Below are 19,469 nucleotides of genomic sequence, written 5' to 3'. Positions count from 1 at the left end.
CCAGGCTTACTTACCAATTCAATTTTGTACATTTTTCCATCCACACAAAACACCTCTCTTTAGATCATTATTTTTAATTTTGTAGACCCACCTGATGCTCTCAGTAACTTCCAGCTGGAGCGAGAGCACAGCGGGTAAGGCGTTTGTCTTGTGAGCAGCTGACATAGCCAACCCGGCTTTGATTCCTCCGCCCCTCTCGGAGAGTCCGGCAAGCTACCGAGAGTATCCCGCCTGCATGGCAAAGCCTGGCAAGCTACCCATGCCAATATGCCAATATGCCAAACACAGTAACAAGTCTCACAATTTGTTGTGAGACATTACTGGTGCCCGCTCGAGCAAATCGATGAACAACGGGAGGACAGTCCTACAATGCGACACAACCACCTGAGAATCAGTTGTAGAACCAATGAATCAATCGTCTTGGTCCCTAAATATTTCAAGCCAAGTGCTCTAAGCCCTATACTATCTCTCTGACCTGACTTAAATATCTTGCCCTGACCCTATATATCTTGCTAATTACCCGATTATTACCCCCCAGGGTTGGAGCCCCACACAGCACGGGGTTCTTGCCCACTGACTTCAAACACTATCATGTCCCCCAGCCCCTGCCACCCTCATCTGTACCAGCTGCTCTGAATTTTCTCTCCCTCAGGCTCTCCACAGCAAAGCTATTTTATAAAATCCAGCCAGTTGTTTTGTCTGATGCCTACCTTCATCCCTCCACACACACACCTCCACACCCTATATAAATTTGTCTGATGGTTCCCTATGGACTTGGTTGAGTTGAATAGTTAGTTGTACCAGGGAATGGAGATCCATTGACAGCTGTGGACATGGGGGCAGGAAGTTTCTGCTCCATCATAGCCCACATGAGCCCCAAACTTGTGGGCTTCAGAGTCTAATTTCTTTGTGCCATTCAACCCAGAAATAACCCTCGAGGGAAGACAGCCCAGCTATCAGCGTTTCTTAGAGTTGCAAAACCCAAGGTTCAGAGAAGATAAAAGAATTATTCTACACTAAAAGTCACTCTAGGTTAGAGCAAGCTCAGACTTGCTCCACTTCCTTCTCTGCAGTTTGGTGGATGCTTACTCCAGGCTTTTGGAAAGTCAATATTAATTTTGGGTTTCTATGCCTGAGCCTTAGGCCCACAGCATCACATGATCACGCCAGAAAGAGACCATTTCTTCGCTGTACTGTGTGGATTTTCCCATTGGCACCTTAAGAGTGGAAGAAATGAGTCAGCCGCTTCAGTTGTCCCAAGACAAACTTGGGAGTTCCCACAGGTATACACTGGCCATGGGGAGCTGAGGAGCGGGATTTGGACCCTTTCCTGGCCCTCTGTCACAAAGCTGATTGGCTGGTAGGCGTCTGCATCATCTAACTGCAGGAGGAAAGATCTAACTGCACCGCGTTATGGAAGGCGAATGAACACAACAGGAACACTGCAACTGTGAGACAATGACAAAGCTAGTCTGCAGCCATGACTGAAAGACTTGATTCAGGCAAGGATTACCCACGGATGAAAGCTGTCGAGTAAATTAAGGTGAAAAACAGGATAACTACACAGCTTCTGAGCTACACTGCCCCGGGTTTCTTGTCACTAATGAAAAGGAAAATCTGCTACCTTTAGAGAAGAAAATCACTGTAATCCCCTTCCTCAAGGGATCAAAGTTGACATGACCAATAATGAGACAAGTTGACATCAAAGCTTGCTGGTAAGGTAGATACCATACACGGATACGATACCATACAACAACTTCCCAGGAAAGGTTCAATACCATTTCTGTGCAATTCTGGCCAAATAAATGTTGCTGGAGTATAGAACCCAGTGAAACATCCACACCCAAGAATACAGACCATACTACAAAACAACTGGCGCTCACACCAACCACACACACACACACACCTGAAGAACTACTCCAGTGTAAAGTAGGTTCACGAGATGCAAAACTGCAATGCAATCAAGGGTTTTCTTAGTGGGGGCAGGAGAATACCTCCTTCCGAGAGAACTGCTTTAGTGAATCAGAACATTTACAGTGGAAATCAGTGAAAGTTGACGATAGACCAAATCCCTCTTGTTAATGGTATTTTATCAATGTGAAATTTCCTTATTTGAACTGACTTGATGAAAGAGAATATCTTGCTCTTAAAAGGGGTTGGCAGAATAAAAGACAGTCTACAGAATGGGAAAGGATAGTCACCCAATATCCATCTGATAAGGGATTGATATCAAGGATTTACAAGGCACTGGTTGAACTCCACAAGAAGAAAATATCCAACCCCATCAGAAAATGAGATGAACAGAAACTTTCTCAAAGAAGAAATCCAAAAGGCCAAAAGACACATCAAAAAATGCTCCTCATCATTAATCGTCAGGGAGATGCTGATCAAAACAACAATGAGGTACCATCTCACACCACAGAGACAGGCCCACATCCAAAAGAACAGAAGCAACCAGTGTTGGCACGAATGTGGGGAGAAAGGGACTTTCCTTTACTGCTGGTGAGACTGCTGACTGGTTCAGCCCGTTTGGAAAACAGTATGGACACTTCTCAAAAAAATTTGAAATTGAGCTCCCATTTGACCCAGCAATATCACTTCTGGGAATATATCACACAGAGGCAAAAAAGTATAGTCAAAATGACATCTGCACTTGTATGTTCATTGCAGCGCTGTTTACGATAGCCAGAATCTGGAAAAAACACACGTGCCTGAGAATAGATGACTGGTTAAAGAAATTTTGGTATATCTACACAATGGAATACTATGCAGCTGTTAGAAAAGATGAAGTCATGAAATTTGCAGATAGGTGGATCAACATGGCAAATATCATATTAAGTGAAATGAGTCAGAAAAAGAGGGACGGACATAGAAAGATTGCACTCATTTGTGGAATATAAAGTAACAGAATGAGAGACTAACACCCAAGAATAGTAGAGATAAGTACCAGGAGGATTGCTCCACAGTTTAGAAGCCGGCCTCACATGCTGAGAGAAAAGGAAGCTCAAATAGAGAAGGGATCACCAAGTAAAGGGTGCTAGAAGGGCCCGCTCGGGATTGTAGATGCAGGCTGAAAGTAGACTATAGACCGAACATGATGGCCACTCAATACCTCTTTTGCAAATCACAACACCCAAAAGGAGAAGGAGAGAGCAAAAGGGAATGCCCTGACACAGAAGCAGGGCAGGGTGGAGGGGATGGGGCGCAGGTGGTGAGAGGGATGCTGGGACCATTGGTGGTGGAAAATGGGCACTGGTGGAGGGATGGGTACTCGACCGTTTTATGACTGAAATGCAAGCACGAAAGTTTGTAAATCTGTAACTGTACCTCATGGTGATTCACTAATAAAATTTTTTTTAAATAAAAAAATAAAAAAGGGGTCAGAAACATAGTACAGGGGTACACTAGACCATGATTTGGTCCTGGCACTGCATTGGCCTCCGAAGCATCACCAGGTAAAGCCCCGGAGGTCCCCAAGCATGCCAGATGTGGCCTGAATAACACCCACCACCACTAGGCCACACCTTGCGGGCAACCTTGGGCCCTCGCTTTGAACCACCGCTGATATTTATATACAAAACAAGGACCTTTATTAAATGGCCATGAGCTCTGCCCTCAGCCAAGAATTCAGCGATAGCAGTAGAGAGTATATTTACAATTCCATTAGAAAGAAAGAAACATGCAGTGAAACATCAATGACTGCTGAGTCTGGGAGAAAGGTATACAGAAGCACATTTTCCTAGTCATGGGATTTTTCTGACCATTTGCAATTTCCAACGTAATATTTAAAAACTTAGAAGCAACCTGTACTAGGATATATGCAATGAAATGTCCTATTTAAATCACAGCTGCATCTAACATTTTTATCCCAACATGCAACTTCGCAAATAGCACATATTCTCTGCCTGGATAACCTGAATTTAATACTAGGTAACTTTAATATTTTTTCATGTCTACCAATTAGATGCCCCTCTCAGAGAGCCCAAGAGCAAGCTACCGAGAGTATCTTGCCCACACGGCAAAACCTGGCAAGCTCCCTGTGATGTATTCGATAAGCCAAAAACAGTAACATCAAGTCTCACAATTTGTTGTGAGACATTATACTGGTGCCCGCTCGAGCAAATTGATGAACAATGGGAGGACAGTGCTACAGCGCTACCAATTAGATATCTAAAACTTAAGAATTATTATTAAGAGTTGGGGATATACCTAAGGGTAGAGGAGTTACCTTGCATGTGTGAGGCTCTGGGCTCGAACCCAAGCAAGAGATGTGGGGCGGTGGGGAGTAAGAAGTATAAAATCAGACAGATCTACTAAAGACTAAGCCGCTTATTCACCAACATCTAAAACTTCTCCTTTGTAGAGGCTGGAGAGATAGTACAGTGGGGAGGGCGCTTGCCTTACATGTGGCCAATGCAGGTTCGATCCCCAGCATCCCATATGGTCTCCTGAGGACCGCCAGGAGTAATTCCTGGGTACAGAGCCAGGAGTAACCCTGAACATCACTGGATGTGGCCCGTAGAGCAAACCAAACAAACACAAATCCTACTTCTTGTTTGTGTGCAGTGGGAACCTAGTGTAAAGTCAATAGGACCAAACCCCTGCCCCCCTGGGGTTCTGTAATGCAAAACAGAAAGGCAAGTGCTCTATTGCTAAGTTCCAGCTCTGGACCCTACACATACTTGGAATAGAACATTCTGCTCTCAGCTTCCAGGCTGGTGGCTTTCGGTGGCTTTGGGCTTCCCTTGTCATGATGATAGCAATATTTAAACCCGTTTCTCTCATTTACAGTGTAATGAAATGCAGTATATGTGATTTTTTTGTGTAATTTGGTAAGCTGATTTAAAAAATCATAAATTAGTTATATGCTATTTGTGAAATACATGAAGAAAATATAAGGTGGGTTTCTTTACAAATTATGTCTCTGGCGAATGATTTTTAGCCAAAAAAAGGGAAAGAGGATGTGGATATAGAAGATAAGGAATCACGCTCAATTTAAAATTAATTAATAATTGATAATCAATTGATTTAAAATAAACAAATTCATTAATAATTATTTAAAAATCACACAGAATGGGCCAGAGAACATACAGGAGGTGAGTGGTGGCATTTCTGTATCTGGCCAACCCCATTCCTATTCCCCATACTGCAGTGATCCCAGTGAGCATCACTAGGGCCCAGTCCTGAGCGCACAGCCAGCAACAGCCCTTGAGTACTGCTGGGGAGGCTCAAACACTCCCCTTTCCCCCAAAAAGTATGCAGAGAGGAACTCAGACCTGATGGTGGCACTTTGGATTTAATGAGAATGTGTTTTCCAAGGAGTTACATTAATACGATAAAACAGAATCACGAATGCCGAAATGAACTCCAGAGACTGACAACGGGAGGCTGAAAGGTACGTGGGAGACTATTCACAGACAGAAAGTCAGCGACTCTAAGGAACTAGAGCAAGAGGATTATAGATGCAGTGACAACGCTGGATGAAGTCAACTCAGGTTATCGAGCTTGTGTATTTTTTTTTTTGTTATTGTTGTTTTCAAAGAACCAGCTCTTGGTTTCATTGATCTTTTGGGATTATTTTTTTGGATTCCTGCTCATTGATTCCTGCTCTGAGTTTTATGATTTCTTTCCTCCTGCCTGGCTTGGGCTCCTTTCTGTTGGCCATTTTCTAAGATCTTAAGTTGTGAAGTCAAGTTATTTATGTGAGCCCTTTCTTCCTTCCTGATGAATGCTTGCAGAGCTATGAACTTTCTCTTTAAATACTGCTTTAGCTGTGTCCCACAAGTTCTGGTAGCTTGTGTCCTCATTCTCAATTTGTTTCCAGGAATCTTTTGATTTCTTCTTTGAATTCCTCTCTAACCCACTGGTTGTTCAGCAATGAGCTGTTTAATTTCCAGGTATTTGATTGGATTCTCTGTTTTCTATGTTCAGTGCATTGTGGTTTGGGAAGATAGTTGATACAATTTCTATCTTGATTTTATTGAGGTATGTTTTGTGACCCAGCAGGCGGTCCATCTTGGAAAATGTTCCGAGTGCATTGGAGAAGAATATGTATTAGGCTTTCGGGGGATAAAAAGCCCTGTATATATCTACTAGCCCTCTCTCTTCCATTTCTTCCTTCAGTCTTGTGTTCTTATGATGCAAGAGAGAGTTTAAGTTGACAAATTGTGAAGTAGAAGAGGGAGTAGAAGATATGCAACACAACTTGTCACTGGGATGCAACCTGCCACCTATGGGAACTCTTGGAGACTCGGGTCTGAAATGCCTGGGTTTAAAACAGAAATTTTCACGGTGACTTAGTGCCTTGTGTTTCAGTAGCAATACTGTTGTCTTGTTAGGTGAACATGTGTGGAACCAGAGCTTCTCTTTGCTAGTCTTTACAACGAAGTCAAATTTGCTTCTTTCCATCTGACCCTGAACTGTATCTGTCTGTAGAGATATAACCGGACTGTATTAAATAACAAATCACCCTTACTAAAAGAAGTTTAATCCAATCCTATCACAAATCACAAATCACAAAGCATCCTGTTAATCGTCGATTGCCTTGAGCAGGCCCCAGTAACGTCTCCTTCATCCTAGCCCTGAGATTATATTCAAGGCTCTTTAGGAGAATGAGACCCATCATTGTTACTGGTATTTGGCATATTGGGCATGCCACGGGGAGTTTGCCAGACTCTGCCGTGTGGGCAGGCTACACTCGGTAGCCTGCCAGTTTGTCCAAAGTAGGAATGAGATAATAAGATGTCATAATAGAATGTCACGTGGCTGCGAATGTGGCCGCGCAGTTCCGGGAGCTGGTTTTTATAGTCTCTGAGTCTTGGCCGTTGATGGGATTACACAGCGCCAGGGGCCCAGTTGGTGGGTGTGACCCCCGCCTACTGGAATTTGGAGGATCTGGGTGGAGGATTCCCAGCCCCAATCCGAGTAGGCTTGGAGATCTCGGCCCCGGAACCCGCGTGACTTTGTCCCTCTGCCAGTACCTTCATGTGTGCGGAGAGTGGTCTCAGCATGGTGGTGGCTGGTCCTAGAGGTCTTTGGCTGCCGGAGCCCTGGTCGGGGCAGGAAGGAAAGCTCAACCCGCTCCCCTCCAAGGGGCCCCGGCGGCGAGGACAGTCAGGCGCGGGGGCAGGAGACTGCACTCTTCTCTTCCGGGAGCTGGTTTTTATAGTCTCTGAGTCTTGGCCGTTGATAGGATTACATTGATGGGGTAATCCCTATGATAACTGTAAATAAACACTGACTACTTTTTGTGTGTGTGCATGTGAGTTACACTGAAACTTCTGGTCTCTAAAACAATCTCCAATTGTCCTCACATCCTTCAAAATACAAACAACTGTCCTTTGCACAGAAGGATTCAATGTTACGCCAAAGAAACATAATCAAATTATCTTGAAAAATATAACTGTAAACTTATCTCAGTATTCAGACTAACTCACAGCCTGCTAACATTCCATTTGAGTTACATACAGTTTTTGGTTTTTCTTTCTGTTTGGGGACCACAGTCAGCTGTGCTCAGGACTTCTGACTTTGTGCTCAGGGATCACTCCTGGTGGGGCTCAAGGGGGCATATGGGGTCCCTGGGGGGAGATTTCAGGTTGACCACATGCAAGGCAAGCGCCAACATGCCTGCTCTAAGTTTTATTATTTAGAAGTATGTATTCGATGGGCTGGAGAGATAGCACAGTGGGTAAGGTATTTGCCTTGCACACAGCTAACATGACCGACCCGAGTTCGATTCCTCTGCCCCTCTGAGAGAGCCCGGCAAGCTACCAAGAGTATCTCGCCTGCACAGCAAAGCCTTGCAAGCTACCTGTAACATATTCTATATGCCAAACACAGTAACAACAAAGTCTCATGATGGAGACATTATTGGGCCCGCTTGAGAATATCAATGAACAATGGGAGGACTGTGACAGTGACAGTGACATATTGATATGCCAAAAACTGTAACAATAACGGGTCTCATTCCCCTGACCCTGAAAGAGCCTCCAATATGGCAACATTGGGAAAGACAAGTAAGGAGAGGCTGCTAAAATCTCAATGCTGGGACGAATGGAGACATTACTGGCACCTGCTCAAGTAAATTGATGAACAAGGGGATGACAGTGATACAGTGATACTAGGGGCCAGAGTGGTAGTACAGCAGGTAGGTCGTTTGCCTTGCATGCAGTCGACCCTGGTTCAGTCCCTGGCATCCCATATGGTCAGAAGTAATTCCTCAGCACAGAGCCAGGAATAACCACTGTGCATTGCCGGATGTGACCCAACAAGCAAACAAACAAATAAATAAATAAATAAAATAAAAATAATACTATTTGTCCAGTCCCACATACAGCATTTCACAACCATGCTATGTCACTGCCTATGATACGTAAAGCTTGTAACTGTTGGTAGTAAAATCACATTCTGATGAAACCACTAAAAAATGTTTTGAATCTCACCAAATAGACTATTTTTTGGTGAGAACACTATTTCTGGTTTCAAGTGTTATAATAAAGTTTTAGTTAATTCTGCTATTGGCTTAACACTTTCTACCTGAGGTGCTAATTATCTTTCTCCCCATGCCTGCTAACAACATGATCTGTCACCCTCTTCCCCACATAGCTCCCCCTAATATACAACTTTTTAAAGTAAAATCTGTCCTAGAACACACATATATGGATATACATATTACACCAAAAATACTTTTGTTAGAGAAATGGATACTTGTATAAATAGAAAACGATGGGAACATCTATCACATGGAAATTTGCATAGGATATCAGACTCTGAAGTCACTTGATCATTAAAACACTGCTCTCGCAAACCACCAGTACAAAAATAAGGACTGATCATAGAGCGTTAAAAGTTTTATTTCTACAACTGGACTCTGCTGGGAGCTCAGCATCAGTATTCCAGAAGGTTCTTGATTCCAATTCAGGTGGGGAATAGTACTTCATTAATGAGGTATACTGGAAACCTCAAATAACATCTAGAGAATTTAATTTGGAAACTTCTTACTGAAATTATTTCTTGTACATTGATAGCAGCCCAATCAATAACAATAAACACTTTATATGTGGAAATCCCGGCTCCTTATTCCTTTAGGGGCAGGGATACATACATAAGATGCAATATTTAAAAGAAAAAAGAACTGGGGAGATAATACAGTGGGTAGGGCATTTGCCTTGCACACAGCCAAGCCTGGTTCGATCTCCAGCATCCCACTTGGTTCCCTCTGTATCACCAGGAGTAATTCCTGAGTGCAGAGCCAGGAGTAACTCCTGAGCATCACCAGGTGTGGTTCAAAAATAAAAACACAGACCAAAAAAACTTTTTCATTAAAATGAAATTTAGAGAAAAAAGTTTTCAGGGCTACCAAGCTTTACAGTGGAGGTTGAGTAGTTTATTTCTCTTACACAAAGAGAGAAAATAAAAACCCAACAATAAACTCTGTTCAAGGTAAGATAATGATTTTCCGCTTGTCAAGGAAAGTGTTTTGTTTTCAATTTACATACCAACAGTGTGGATAGGTCTCCGGTAGGGAAGGAAGCCAAAACTGTACTGAAAAATCCCTCTGGCATAGAACAGGGGCAAAGCAAACCCCATGATCCTCTGGAGTTTATCCTGCACAGTCCGGAGCCAAGAGCCTTTTGGGTTGCTGACTTGTTTGAACACGTCGTTTTCCCCAAAAGAAAACACTGGGACTAAATGGGCACTGTGGATGACAAAGAAGAAGCAGAGTTTCCAGTGAAAAGAATCTGAATTTTTTATTCTGTCCCACTGACCTAAATTTTTTTTTTAATTTAATCACTATGAGATACACAGTTACAATGTTGTTCATGATTGGGTTTCAGTTACACAATGTTCCAACACCCATCCCTTTACCAGTGTATATATCCCACCACCGATGTTCCCAGTTTCCCTGCCACCAACCTTCATCCCAGCCTGCCTTGATGGCAGGTACTTCTCTCTCTCTGTCTCTTCCTATCTCTGTCTCTCTGTGCGTCTCTGTCTCTGTCTCTGTCTCTGTCTCTCTCTCTCTCACCCCCCCCTTCTGGGCAGTGTAATGCTGTTATTGAAAGGTTATCATGTATATCCCTTCACCTACTTTCAACATTCATTTCTTGTGATCATTTCCAACTCTCATTGTCACAGTGGTCCCTTCTTTATCCTAACTTGTGGCAAGCTTCCAAGAGTGGACCAATCCTGCCAGCCCTTGTTTCTTCTGTCCTTGGGTTTTGGTCTCACAGTACACTTCTTTATTGTCCCACTGACTCCTGACTCTTACAACACGTTCTTTAGCAATTCTGGAAGATTTCCGAGTCTCTCTAGATGCCCAAGTTCAGGTTCCATATGTTGAAACAGATTGATATTTGGAATCCTTTTGAGGGGAGTGGGGTGCTTGTGATTTATGAAACTCTATTCTACACAAAAATCAAGGTTCCAGGAGGATGCTTCTTGTCTTCTATGATTTGGTCCTATTTCATGTGCTCACCTGGTTGGAAGTACATTCTATGCAATGAAAGCTGATGTCTCACTGCTGGTATGATAGCACTGAGCATTACTGTAAGTGCCGGTATTATTGAGGAGGTCGTGCCCCATAGCCCATGAACACCCATTCCCATTTCTCTTGTAAGATTCCTTAGCAGGAGGTCTGGCTCTAAGGGCTAGAGAATCGCAGTAACTCTCAGATGTACTCAACAATGTCTTAACTTCCCTGACCCAGTTACCAGGAACAAAAAGCCACTTACCCATGGGTCAAAGCCATTTTAACAAATCCTTTCCGCCTGAGGATGTACAGAGTGAAATTCCCAGGATTGGCATATAATGATTCTTTTGCACCCCCGAGAACAATGACTGAGATATTTCTACCTCCCTCCTTGCTCAATACATGTGATATACTTCTCTCGGAAACTGAGACTGGACCTTAGAAAATCAAACAGAAGGCACAATTAGTCATCTTTTTGCTTGGTGGATTGTTTGCTGGCCACACCTGGATGGTGGTACTCAGGGCTCACTCTTGGCTCTGCACTCACGCATCACCCCTGGCAGGGCTTGGAGGACGATGTGGGATACCAGGGATTGAACCCAGGTTGACTGTGTGCAAGGCAAATGCACTACTCAATGTACTATTGCTCTGACCCCCAATAAGATACAGCTTTTTAGCAGGTAGTGGGTGAGGTCACTTAAAATGCCTCTGATCAGTAAGATCTAAGACTAGCCGGGCTGGTTGTAACAGACTTCAAGCTTCAGCACTGACAGAGTCTTTTTTTTTTTTTTTTTTTTTTTTTTTTTTGCTTTTTGGGTCATACCCGGCAATGCACAGGAGTTATTCCTGGCTCTGCACTCAGGAACTACTCCTGGCAGTGCTCAGAGGACCATATGGGATGCTGGGAATCAAACCCAGGTCGGACGTGTGCAAGGCAAATGCCCTACCTTCTGAGCTATCACTCCAGCCCCCAACTGATAGACTCTTTTCACAGTGTTTTACTAATATACACGATGATTATCCACAGATAAATTTGGCAGTGGATGAACCGGAAGTTCATGCCAAGTTAATGAGCTGTTGTTCAACCAAATAGAGTCTCTCAAGTTGAAGTAAGAACTGGTGACGAAGCTTTGTTTTCGACATTCGCTAGTGTCTTGATGGTGTTTCTACTTACTTTTATCTTGGAATAGGGGTTTTTATTTATTTGAAAAAAAACCTTTCAATAGTTTAGAGTGGCCTGCACAGTCACTTCTGCACAGGTTACACTTCACCTGAGGTGAGAAAGATAGCAGGTTGCGGTTTAGTTTATATACTGCCATTACTTCAGGACACACGAGGGTCATTTTCTGTCTTTTATATTCATAAACTTGTACAATTTACAATAGTAGATCTCCCAAAGATCCTTGATAATTGTTTTCCTTCCACCTCTGGACACTCAGAATACATTCATTCATTAAATTACTAATTAAATTAACACTGATATGCCCATATTTCAGTCATAACAGTAGATACTTGAGGTGAAACAGATAAGGAGATAGTCTGTCTCTCCCTTGTGCAGGGGAGGCAAGAGATGTCTATCAAGCAAATGAAGAAATGAAAGGGTTGGAGGCCAAAGAGATAGTGAAGCAGGTAAGGCACTTGCCTTGCATGTGGCCCACCAGGGTTTACAGACCACCAAACCCCACCGGGAATGATCCCTGAGCACAGAGTCAGGAATTAATTAGCTTTGAACATAGCAAAGTGTAATCCCACCAGCGGCCAAGACTCAGAGACTATAAAAACCAACTCCCGGAAGAAGAACAGTGCAGTCTCCTGCCCCCGCGCCTGACTGTCCTCCGCCGCCGGGGCCCCTTGGAGGGGAGCGGGTTGAGCTTTCCTCCGGCAGCCAAAGACCTCCAGGACCAGCCACCACCATGCTGAGACCACTCTCCGCACACATGAAGGTACTGGCAGAGAAACAAAGTCACGCGGGTTCCGGGGCCGAGATCTTCAAGCCTACTCAGATTTGGGCCGAGCATCCACCCAGATCCTCCAAATTCCAGTAGGCGGGGGTCACACCCACCAGCTGGCCCCCTGGCGCCATGTAATCCCATCAGCGGCCAAGACTCAGAGACTATAAAAACCAGCTCCCGGACATCTTATTATGACATCTTATTATCTCATTCCTACTTTGGACAAACTGGCAGGCTACCGAATGTAGCCTGCCCACACGGCAGAGTCTGGCAAACTCCCTGTGGTGTACCCAATATGCCAAATACCAGTAACAATGATGGGTCTCATTCTCCTAAAGAGCCTTGAATATAATCTCAGGGCTAGGATGAAGGAGACGTCACTGGGGCCTGCTCGAGGCAATCGACGATTAACAGGATGATTTGTGATTTTTTTGTGATAGCAAAGTGTGAGCCCTCCCCCCAAACAAAACAAAGGGGGAAAAAACCCGAAAAACTAACAAAGAAATGTTCAGAAAAATACCTCACATATGATTATATGACATATGACATATGAGTATATGACACATGAGAATATGACATATGAGCCTCACATATGAGTAGACATATTCTTGGACACATCATAAGACACTCCCTACCCAGTCTCCATAATTACCACACCACATTTTATGGGGTTCAGATAGTAGGCAACAAATCATAGGGGGAAATATATATATGTGTGTGTATATACATATTTTCATATACATACATACATACATATACTGAGAGTATTGCTGCCTGCTCGACAGAGCCTGGCAAGCTCCCTGAGGCATATTTGCTATGTCAAAAACAGTAACAATAACAGGTCTCATTCCCCTGACCCTGAAAGAGCCCCCAATATGGCAGCATTGGGAAAAACGAGTAAGGAGAGGCTGCAAAAATCTCAGGGCTGGGATGAATAGAGATGTTACTGGCACCCGCTCGAGTAAATTGAGGAACAACAAGATGACAGTGATACAGTGATACAGTAATTCCCTCAGGGCAAAAAGGACAGAGATTTACTCTAAGAAACTTAAAACACAACTGGCTTTGGGAGGGAACGTTCTTTGTGGTCCTGTCACCCAAGACAAGGATTAAGAGCCTTCACTTACCTACACTCATCATGTATTCTCGGAAGATGGGATACCTGAACCAGTATGGCATCATGTGAAGATACACCGTGAAGTCAGGGAACAGCTTCTCAAGGTCTGAGTAATTGGTACAAAAAATTCCATAGGCTCCAGCAACAAGCACGCCATGAGGGTGAAACCCAAATATATAGTTATGGCTGGGATCCAGGTCCCAAGTTTTGATGAGCTACAGCATAATTGATATGACAAAAGAAAATGTGTCCTGATTACTTTCCAATACAAAACAAGAGAACTCATGATTGATTGAGGGGGGGGGTTGGGGTCACACTTGGCAACTCTTAGGGCTTACTCCTGATTCCATACTCAGGAATCACTCCTGGCCTGGCAGTGCTCGGGGGGTCATATGGGATGTCAGGGATTGAACCCAGGTTGGCCACATGCAAGACAAATGCTCTACCCACTGTACTACCACCCTCGCCCCATGATTATTCTTCTGTCAAGAGGAAATGGAAGAATATGATTTGTTTGACATCCCTGGGTGAGAATTATTCCCTCGTTTTTAAACGGTTTCCTCAGCCAATAGCCCTCACACATAGCCTTGAAAATCTAGCTGTGTAGCCTAAGAGCCCATGGAGAAGCTCCGACTGCGCTGCAGGATTTCTCCTACAAAGGCAAAAGCCAGTCATATCTAGGGTGAAACCAATTTCTACTCATCTCCCAGCTCAAAGCAATAGAAGTTGATTTTACTCACATGAATTGGAAAGTACTCATTGAAGTACTTCCACACGGTCCAGCTTCTGACCCAGTTGGACCTCCTGCCTCCTTGCTCTGGTGTATGCCAGTCAAAGTACATCCACGTCAAGTAAGGGATGTAGAGGAACCAGTAATTGTAGAATATCAGGATCACAAAGATTACAACGCACACCTGTGCTGTAAGAAAGGAGACAACAGGGGCATCCGCTGCCATCACTGGACTGGATGGTCATGGGGCACACGAGGGGTTTAGGTCCGCAGAGTATGCCACCATGATCCCAGTGCAGGAGAGGTTAAGCACGAGACAACAATGACAAAAGGTTATCAAACACCTGCTGGAGGTAAACCATATTCCAAATAGCACTGTAGCACTGTCCTCCCATTGCTCATTGATTTGCTCGAGCAGACACCAGTAATGTCTCCATTGTGAGAATTGTTGTTATTGTTTTTGGCATACTGAATACGCCATGGGGAGTTTGCCAGGTTCTGCGGTGTGGGCGGGATACTCTTGGTAGCTTGCCGGGCTCTCCGAGAGGGACGGAGGAATCAAACCTGGATCAGTCACGTGCATGGCAAATGTACTACCCGCTGTGCTATCACTCCAGTCATATTCAAAGTAATGCAATAATTTTCTCTGCCAAAATATTTTCATTTAATCCTCAGAGTATGAATAAAGCAGTCATTAATTTTTTAAAATTCTTTCTTTCTTTCTTTTTTTCTTCCTTTCTTTCTTTCTTTCTTTCTTTCTTTCTCTCTCTCTCTCTCTTCTTTTTTAAAATTTTGATTTGGGGTAGGGTCCAAACACAGTGGGCTTGGGGAAACCATAGGGGATGTCAGGAATCCAACCTCGGTTGGCCTCATGCAAAGCAAATGCTCTACCTAGACTTAAAAGAAAAAATAAAATAGGTTGAGGCCAGAGAGATAGAAAAGTGGGCAGGGTAAAAGGCACGTGGAAAAATGCTCTACATCACTCATCATCAGGAGATGAAAATCAAAATAACAATGAGATATCATCTCACAACACAGCACACATCAAAAAGAATAAGAACAATGACTGCCAGTACAGATGTGGGGAGAAAGGGACTCTCTTTCATTGTTGATGGAAATGCCAACTGGTCCAGCCTTTCTGGAAAACACTATGAGCATTCCTTAAAAACTAGAAATTGAGCTTCCATATGGCCCAGCAATAACACTTCTGGAAATATATCCCAGGGGTGCAAAAAAGTACAGTAGAAATGACATCTGCACCTGTATGTTCATTGCAGCACTGTTCACAAGAGCCAGAATCTGGAAACAACCTGAGTGCCCGAGAACAGACATCTGGTTAAAGAAACTTTGATACATCTATAGCACTGTAGCACTGTCAGCCTGTTGTTCATAGATTTGCTCAAACGGACTCCAGTGACGTCTTCATTTTGAGACCTGTTGTTACTGTGTTTGGCATATTGAATACGTCACGGGTAGCTTGCCAGGCTTTGCTTTGTGGGCGAGATACTCTCGGTAGCTTGCTGGGCTCTCCAAGAGGGGCAGAGGAATTGAACCCAGCTTGGCCGAGCTGGCTGTGCACAAGGCAAACGCCCTACCCGCTGTGCTATCACTCCAGCCCTTGATATATCTACACAATGGAATACTATGGAACTTTTAGTAAAGATGAAGTCATGAAATTTGCTTATAGACTGGCATGGAAAGTATCATGCTGAATAAAATAAGCCAAAAAGAGAGGCACAGACATAGAATAACTGCACTCATTTGTGGAATATAAAAAAACATAATATGAAACTAACACCCAAGGACAGTAGAGACAAGGGCCAGGATTGCTCCATGGTTGGTAGCCTGCCACATGAGCTGGGGAAAAAAGGCAACCAGGATATAGAAGCTATGACTAAGTCAACGATGGTTGGAATGATTGCTCGGGATGGTAGGTGTGTGCTGAAAGTAGATAAAGGACCAAACACGACAGCCTCCCAGTATCTGTACTGTAAGCCATAATGCCCAAAAGTAAAGAGAGAGTAAGAGGGAAATTGTCTGAGAGTAAGAGGCAGGGGGAGGGGTGGAATGTTGGGGAGGGATACTGGGGACATTGGTGGAAAGTGTTCACTGGTGTAGGAATGGGTGTTTGACCATTGCATGACTGAAACTCAAACATGAAAACTTTGTAGCTGTATTTCATAGTGATTCAATTTTTAAAAAAGTGGGCAGGGAACTTGCCTTGTGAGCGGTGGGCCCAGGTTTTTATCCCCAGCACTTCTTATAGTCCCCTGAGCATGCGGAGTGATCCTGCATACCACAAGGTATAGCCCCCAAACACAGTAAAAAGAGTAAAATCATTTTATTTATTCATAGGAAACATGAGAGAGAAGAGAGATAGCAGAGAAAGAATCCCACGAAGTCCAGAGACAGTGCACTCTAAATTAGGCCATGCGGGTCCCTCTAGATCCAAGCATGTGAAGCTGCCAACATCCCCTTGCTGGCTTTTTTAATTTATTGAATCATTGTGAAATACACAGTTACAAAACTGTCCATGATTGGGTTTCAGTCATACAGTGTTCCATCACCCATCCCTTCATCAGTGTACATTTCCCACCATCAATGATTCTAGAATCCATCCAGCTCCACCCCATATGGCAGGCACTTTCTCTCTCTCTCTCTCTCTCTCTCTCTCTCTCTCTCTCTCTCTCTCTCTCTTTCCTTCTCCCCTTCTGGACATTGCAATACAGGTACTGAAAGGTTTGTCCCTTTACCTCCCTCCTTTCAGCACTCAGTTCTTGTCCAGAGTAAAAATTTCCAACTATCTTTGTCATGGGCTGGAGCGATAGCACAGCGGGTATGGCATTTGCCTTGCATGCAGCCAACATGACCGACCCGAGTTCGATTCCTCCGCCCCTCTCGGAGAGCCCGGCAAGCTACCGAGAGTATCTCGCCCGCATGGCAGAGCCTGGCAAGCTCCCGTGACATACTCGATATGCCAGACACAGTAACAAGTCTCACGATGGAGACGTTACTGGGCCCGCTCGAGAAAATCGATGAACAACGGGAGGACCGTAACCGTGACTGTGATCTTTGTCATAGTGGTCCCTTCCCTATTTTAGCTGCCCTCTCCCCCACCACCACTTGTGGCAAGCATCCAACCACAACCATTCCTTCTGGTCCTTATTTTGACTGTCCTGGCGTTTTCATCTCATGTTTTTTAATATATCCCATAAATGAGTCCCACCAATGAGTAGAGATTCTATGTGTCTTCTCCCTCTCCCTCTGATTCATTTCACTTAGCCTAATAATCTCCAGGTCCATCCATTTATACATGAATTTCATGACTTCATTTTTTCCTGGGGGGGGGGCGAATACATAGTATTCCATTGTGTAGATGAACCATAGATTCTTAATCTGCTTACTGGCTTTTTATAGATGAGAAAATAGAGACGTGGAGATACCTGGTGAACTGCTGTAGCCACATAGGTTGGAGGATGTGATTTGTGTAAATTCAAAGTCCACTCCCCAACTGCATGGCCCCTCCTCACCACCCAGCACTTAGTCTGGAGGGATCACGAAAGGGATGAAGAGGACTTCCGGCTCCCCATGTCACCTGGACAGAGTAGCCTTTGCCCTAAATCTCGTGCAGAGGCACAGCCAGAAACCAAGCTGATTCCCAGTTACAAATGGCACAGAAGGGACCAACCCTCCCAGCTCATGAATCACTTCTTGGACCATTTCATAACAACATGGTTTATGATCTGAAAATAGCTTGAAATTACATAAAACCAAAAATGCCCAAACTCAGTCTGAGGGCCAGAAAGATAACACAGAGGTGAAGGCATTTGACTTGGATTTGAACAAAGAAATGACCCAACTTGACCTGAGAGCCGAAAAGATAGCGCAGAAGTTAAGTCACTTGCCTAGGGTTTGAGCAAAAAATGACCCAACTTGACCAGAGAGCCAGAAAGATAGCACACAGGTGAAGGCACTTGCCTTGGGTTTGAATAAAAAATGATCCAACTTGATCTGAGAGCCAGAAAGATAGCACAGAGATGATGGCACTTGCCTTGAGTCTGAGCAAAAAATGACCCAACTTGACCTGAGAGCCAGAAAGATAGCACAGAGGTGAAGGCACATGCCCTGAGTTTGAGCAAAAAAAAAAGTGACCCAACTTGACTTGAGAGCCAGGAAGATAGCACAGAGGTGATAGCACTTGCCTTGGGTTTACTCCTCAAGCCCGTGTTCTCCTGTGAACACACATCTCCCTTGCTTGTCTCCTGGTTCTTTTGCTTGCCTATCTCTACTCTGGAGAAGACTGTGTTCTCCTGAACACATCCGCTCTCTTTATCTCTACTCATACCTTTCTAAGCAAGTTTCATTCAATAAAAACTACCTTGCTTCTAGGGCTAGAGTGAGCTAGGGACAGAAATAGCAGGTAGCTGGGGCTGGAATGATACCACAGTGGGTAGGGCGTTTGCCTTGCATGCAGCTGACCCAGGTTCGATTCCCAGCATCCCATATGGTCCCCCTGAGAGCCTCCAGGAGTAATTCCTGAGTGCATGAACCAGGAATAACCCCTGTGCATCGCCGGGTGTGACCCAAAAAGCAAAAAAAAAGGAGGGGCTGGAGCAATAGCATAGTGGGTAGGGCAGTAGGGTGTTTGCCTTGTACGAGGCTGACCCAGGTTCGATTCCCAGCATCCTATATGGTTCCCAGAGCACCGCCTGGAGTAATTCCTGAGTGCAGAGCCAGGAGTAATCCCTGTGCATTGCTGGATGTGACCCAAAAAGCAAAAAAATAAAATAGCAGGTAGGAAGTTTGCCTTGCACATTTCTGACCCAGGTTCAATCTCCAGCACTGCATATCGTGCCCCCAAGCCTACCAGGAGTGACTCCTGAGCCAGGAGTAAGCCCTGAGTACCACTAAGTATAGCCTGAGTACAGCCTAAAAACAATCTAATAAAATAAAGGGTACTTGCCTTGAATACAGCTGCAGCCACAACCATGGTTCAAATCCTGGCAACTGCATATGATTCTCAGAGGTGTGGCCCCTGGTGGAACTCCTACCTGGCAGCAGAGAGTGTGCTTGCCTTAAACCAATACATTTAGCCAAGTTAGCAATATTTTTTAGTGATTTTTCATATATAAAAAGAGAGTTCTACAAAGAGAAATATATTAATGAGAAGGGGAGGAGCATACAGCTTGATGGCCTGTT

General features: G+C 44.2%; 1 protein-coding gene and 1 pseudogene across 1 annotated transcript in view; one reads left to right on the top strand and one right to left on the bottom strand.

The window, feature by feature from the left end:
• MOGAT1 (monoacylglycerol O-acyltransferase 1) overlaps positions 1-19,469 on the bottom strand; it is a 38,024-nt gene that overhangs the window by 4,965 nt on the left and 13,590 nt on the right. Inside the window, exons 2-5 of the mRNA XM_056111945.1 lie at positions 14,281-14,459; positions 13,551-13,755; positions 10,734-10,908; positions 9,498-9,697 (exon numbers count right to left, since the gene is read on the bottom strand). Of these exons, the coding sequence (XP_055967920.1) occupies positions 9,498-9,697; positions 10,734-10,908; positions 13,551-13,755; positions 14,281-14,459 (759 nt within the window). The remainder of the gene's footprint in view (positions 1-9,497; positions 9,698-10,733; positions 10,909-13,550; positions 13,756-14,280; positions 14,460-19,469) is intronic.
• Positions 9,316-9,402, top strand: LOC130021220 (uncharacterized; annotated as a pseudogene).

This window comes from Sorex fumeus, unplaced genomic scaffold (genome assembly GCF_029834395.1).
Source record: "Sorex fumeus unplaced genomic scaffold, SorFum_2.1 ptg000014l, whole genome shotgun sequence".
Classification (NCBI taxonomy): domain Eukaryota; kingdom Metazoa; phylum Chordata; class Mammalia; order Eulipotyphla; family Soricidae; genus Sorex; species Sorex fumeus.
The sequence above is the reverse complement of the archived record's forward strand: the minus strand, read 5'-3'. Positions and strand labels throughout refer to the sequence as shown.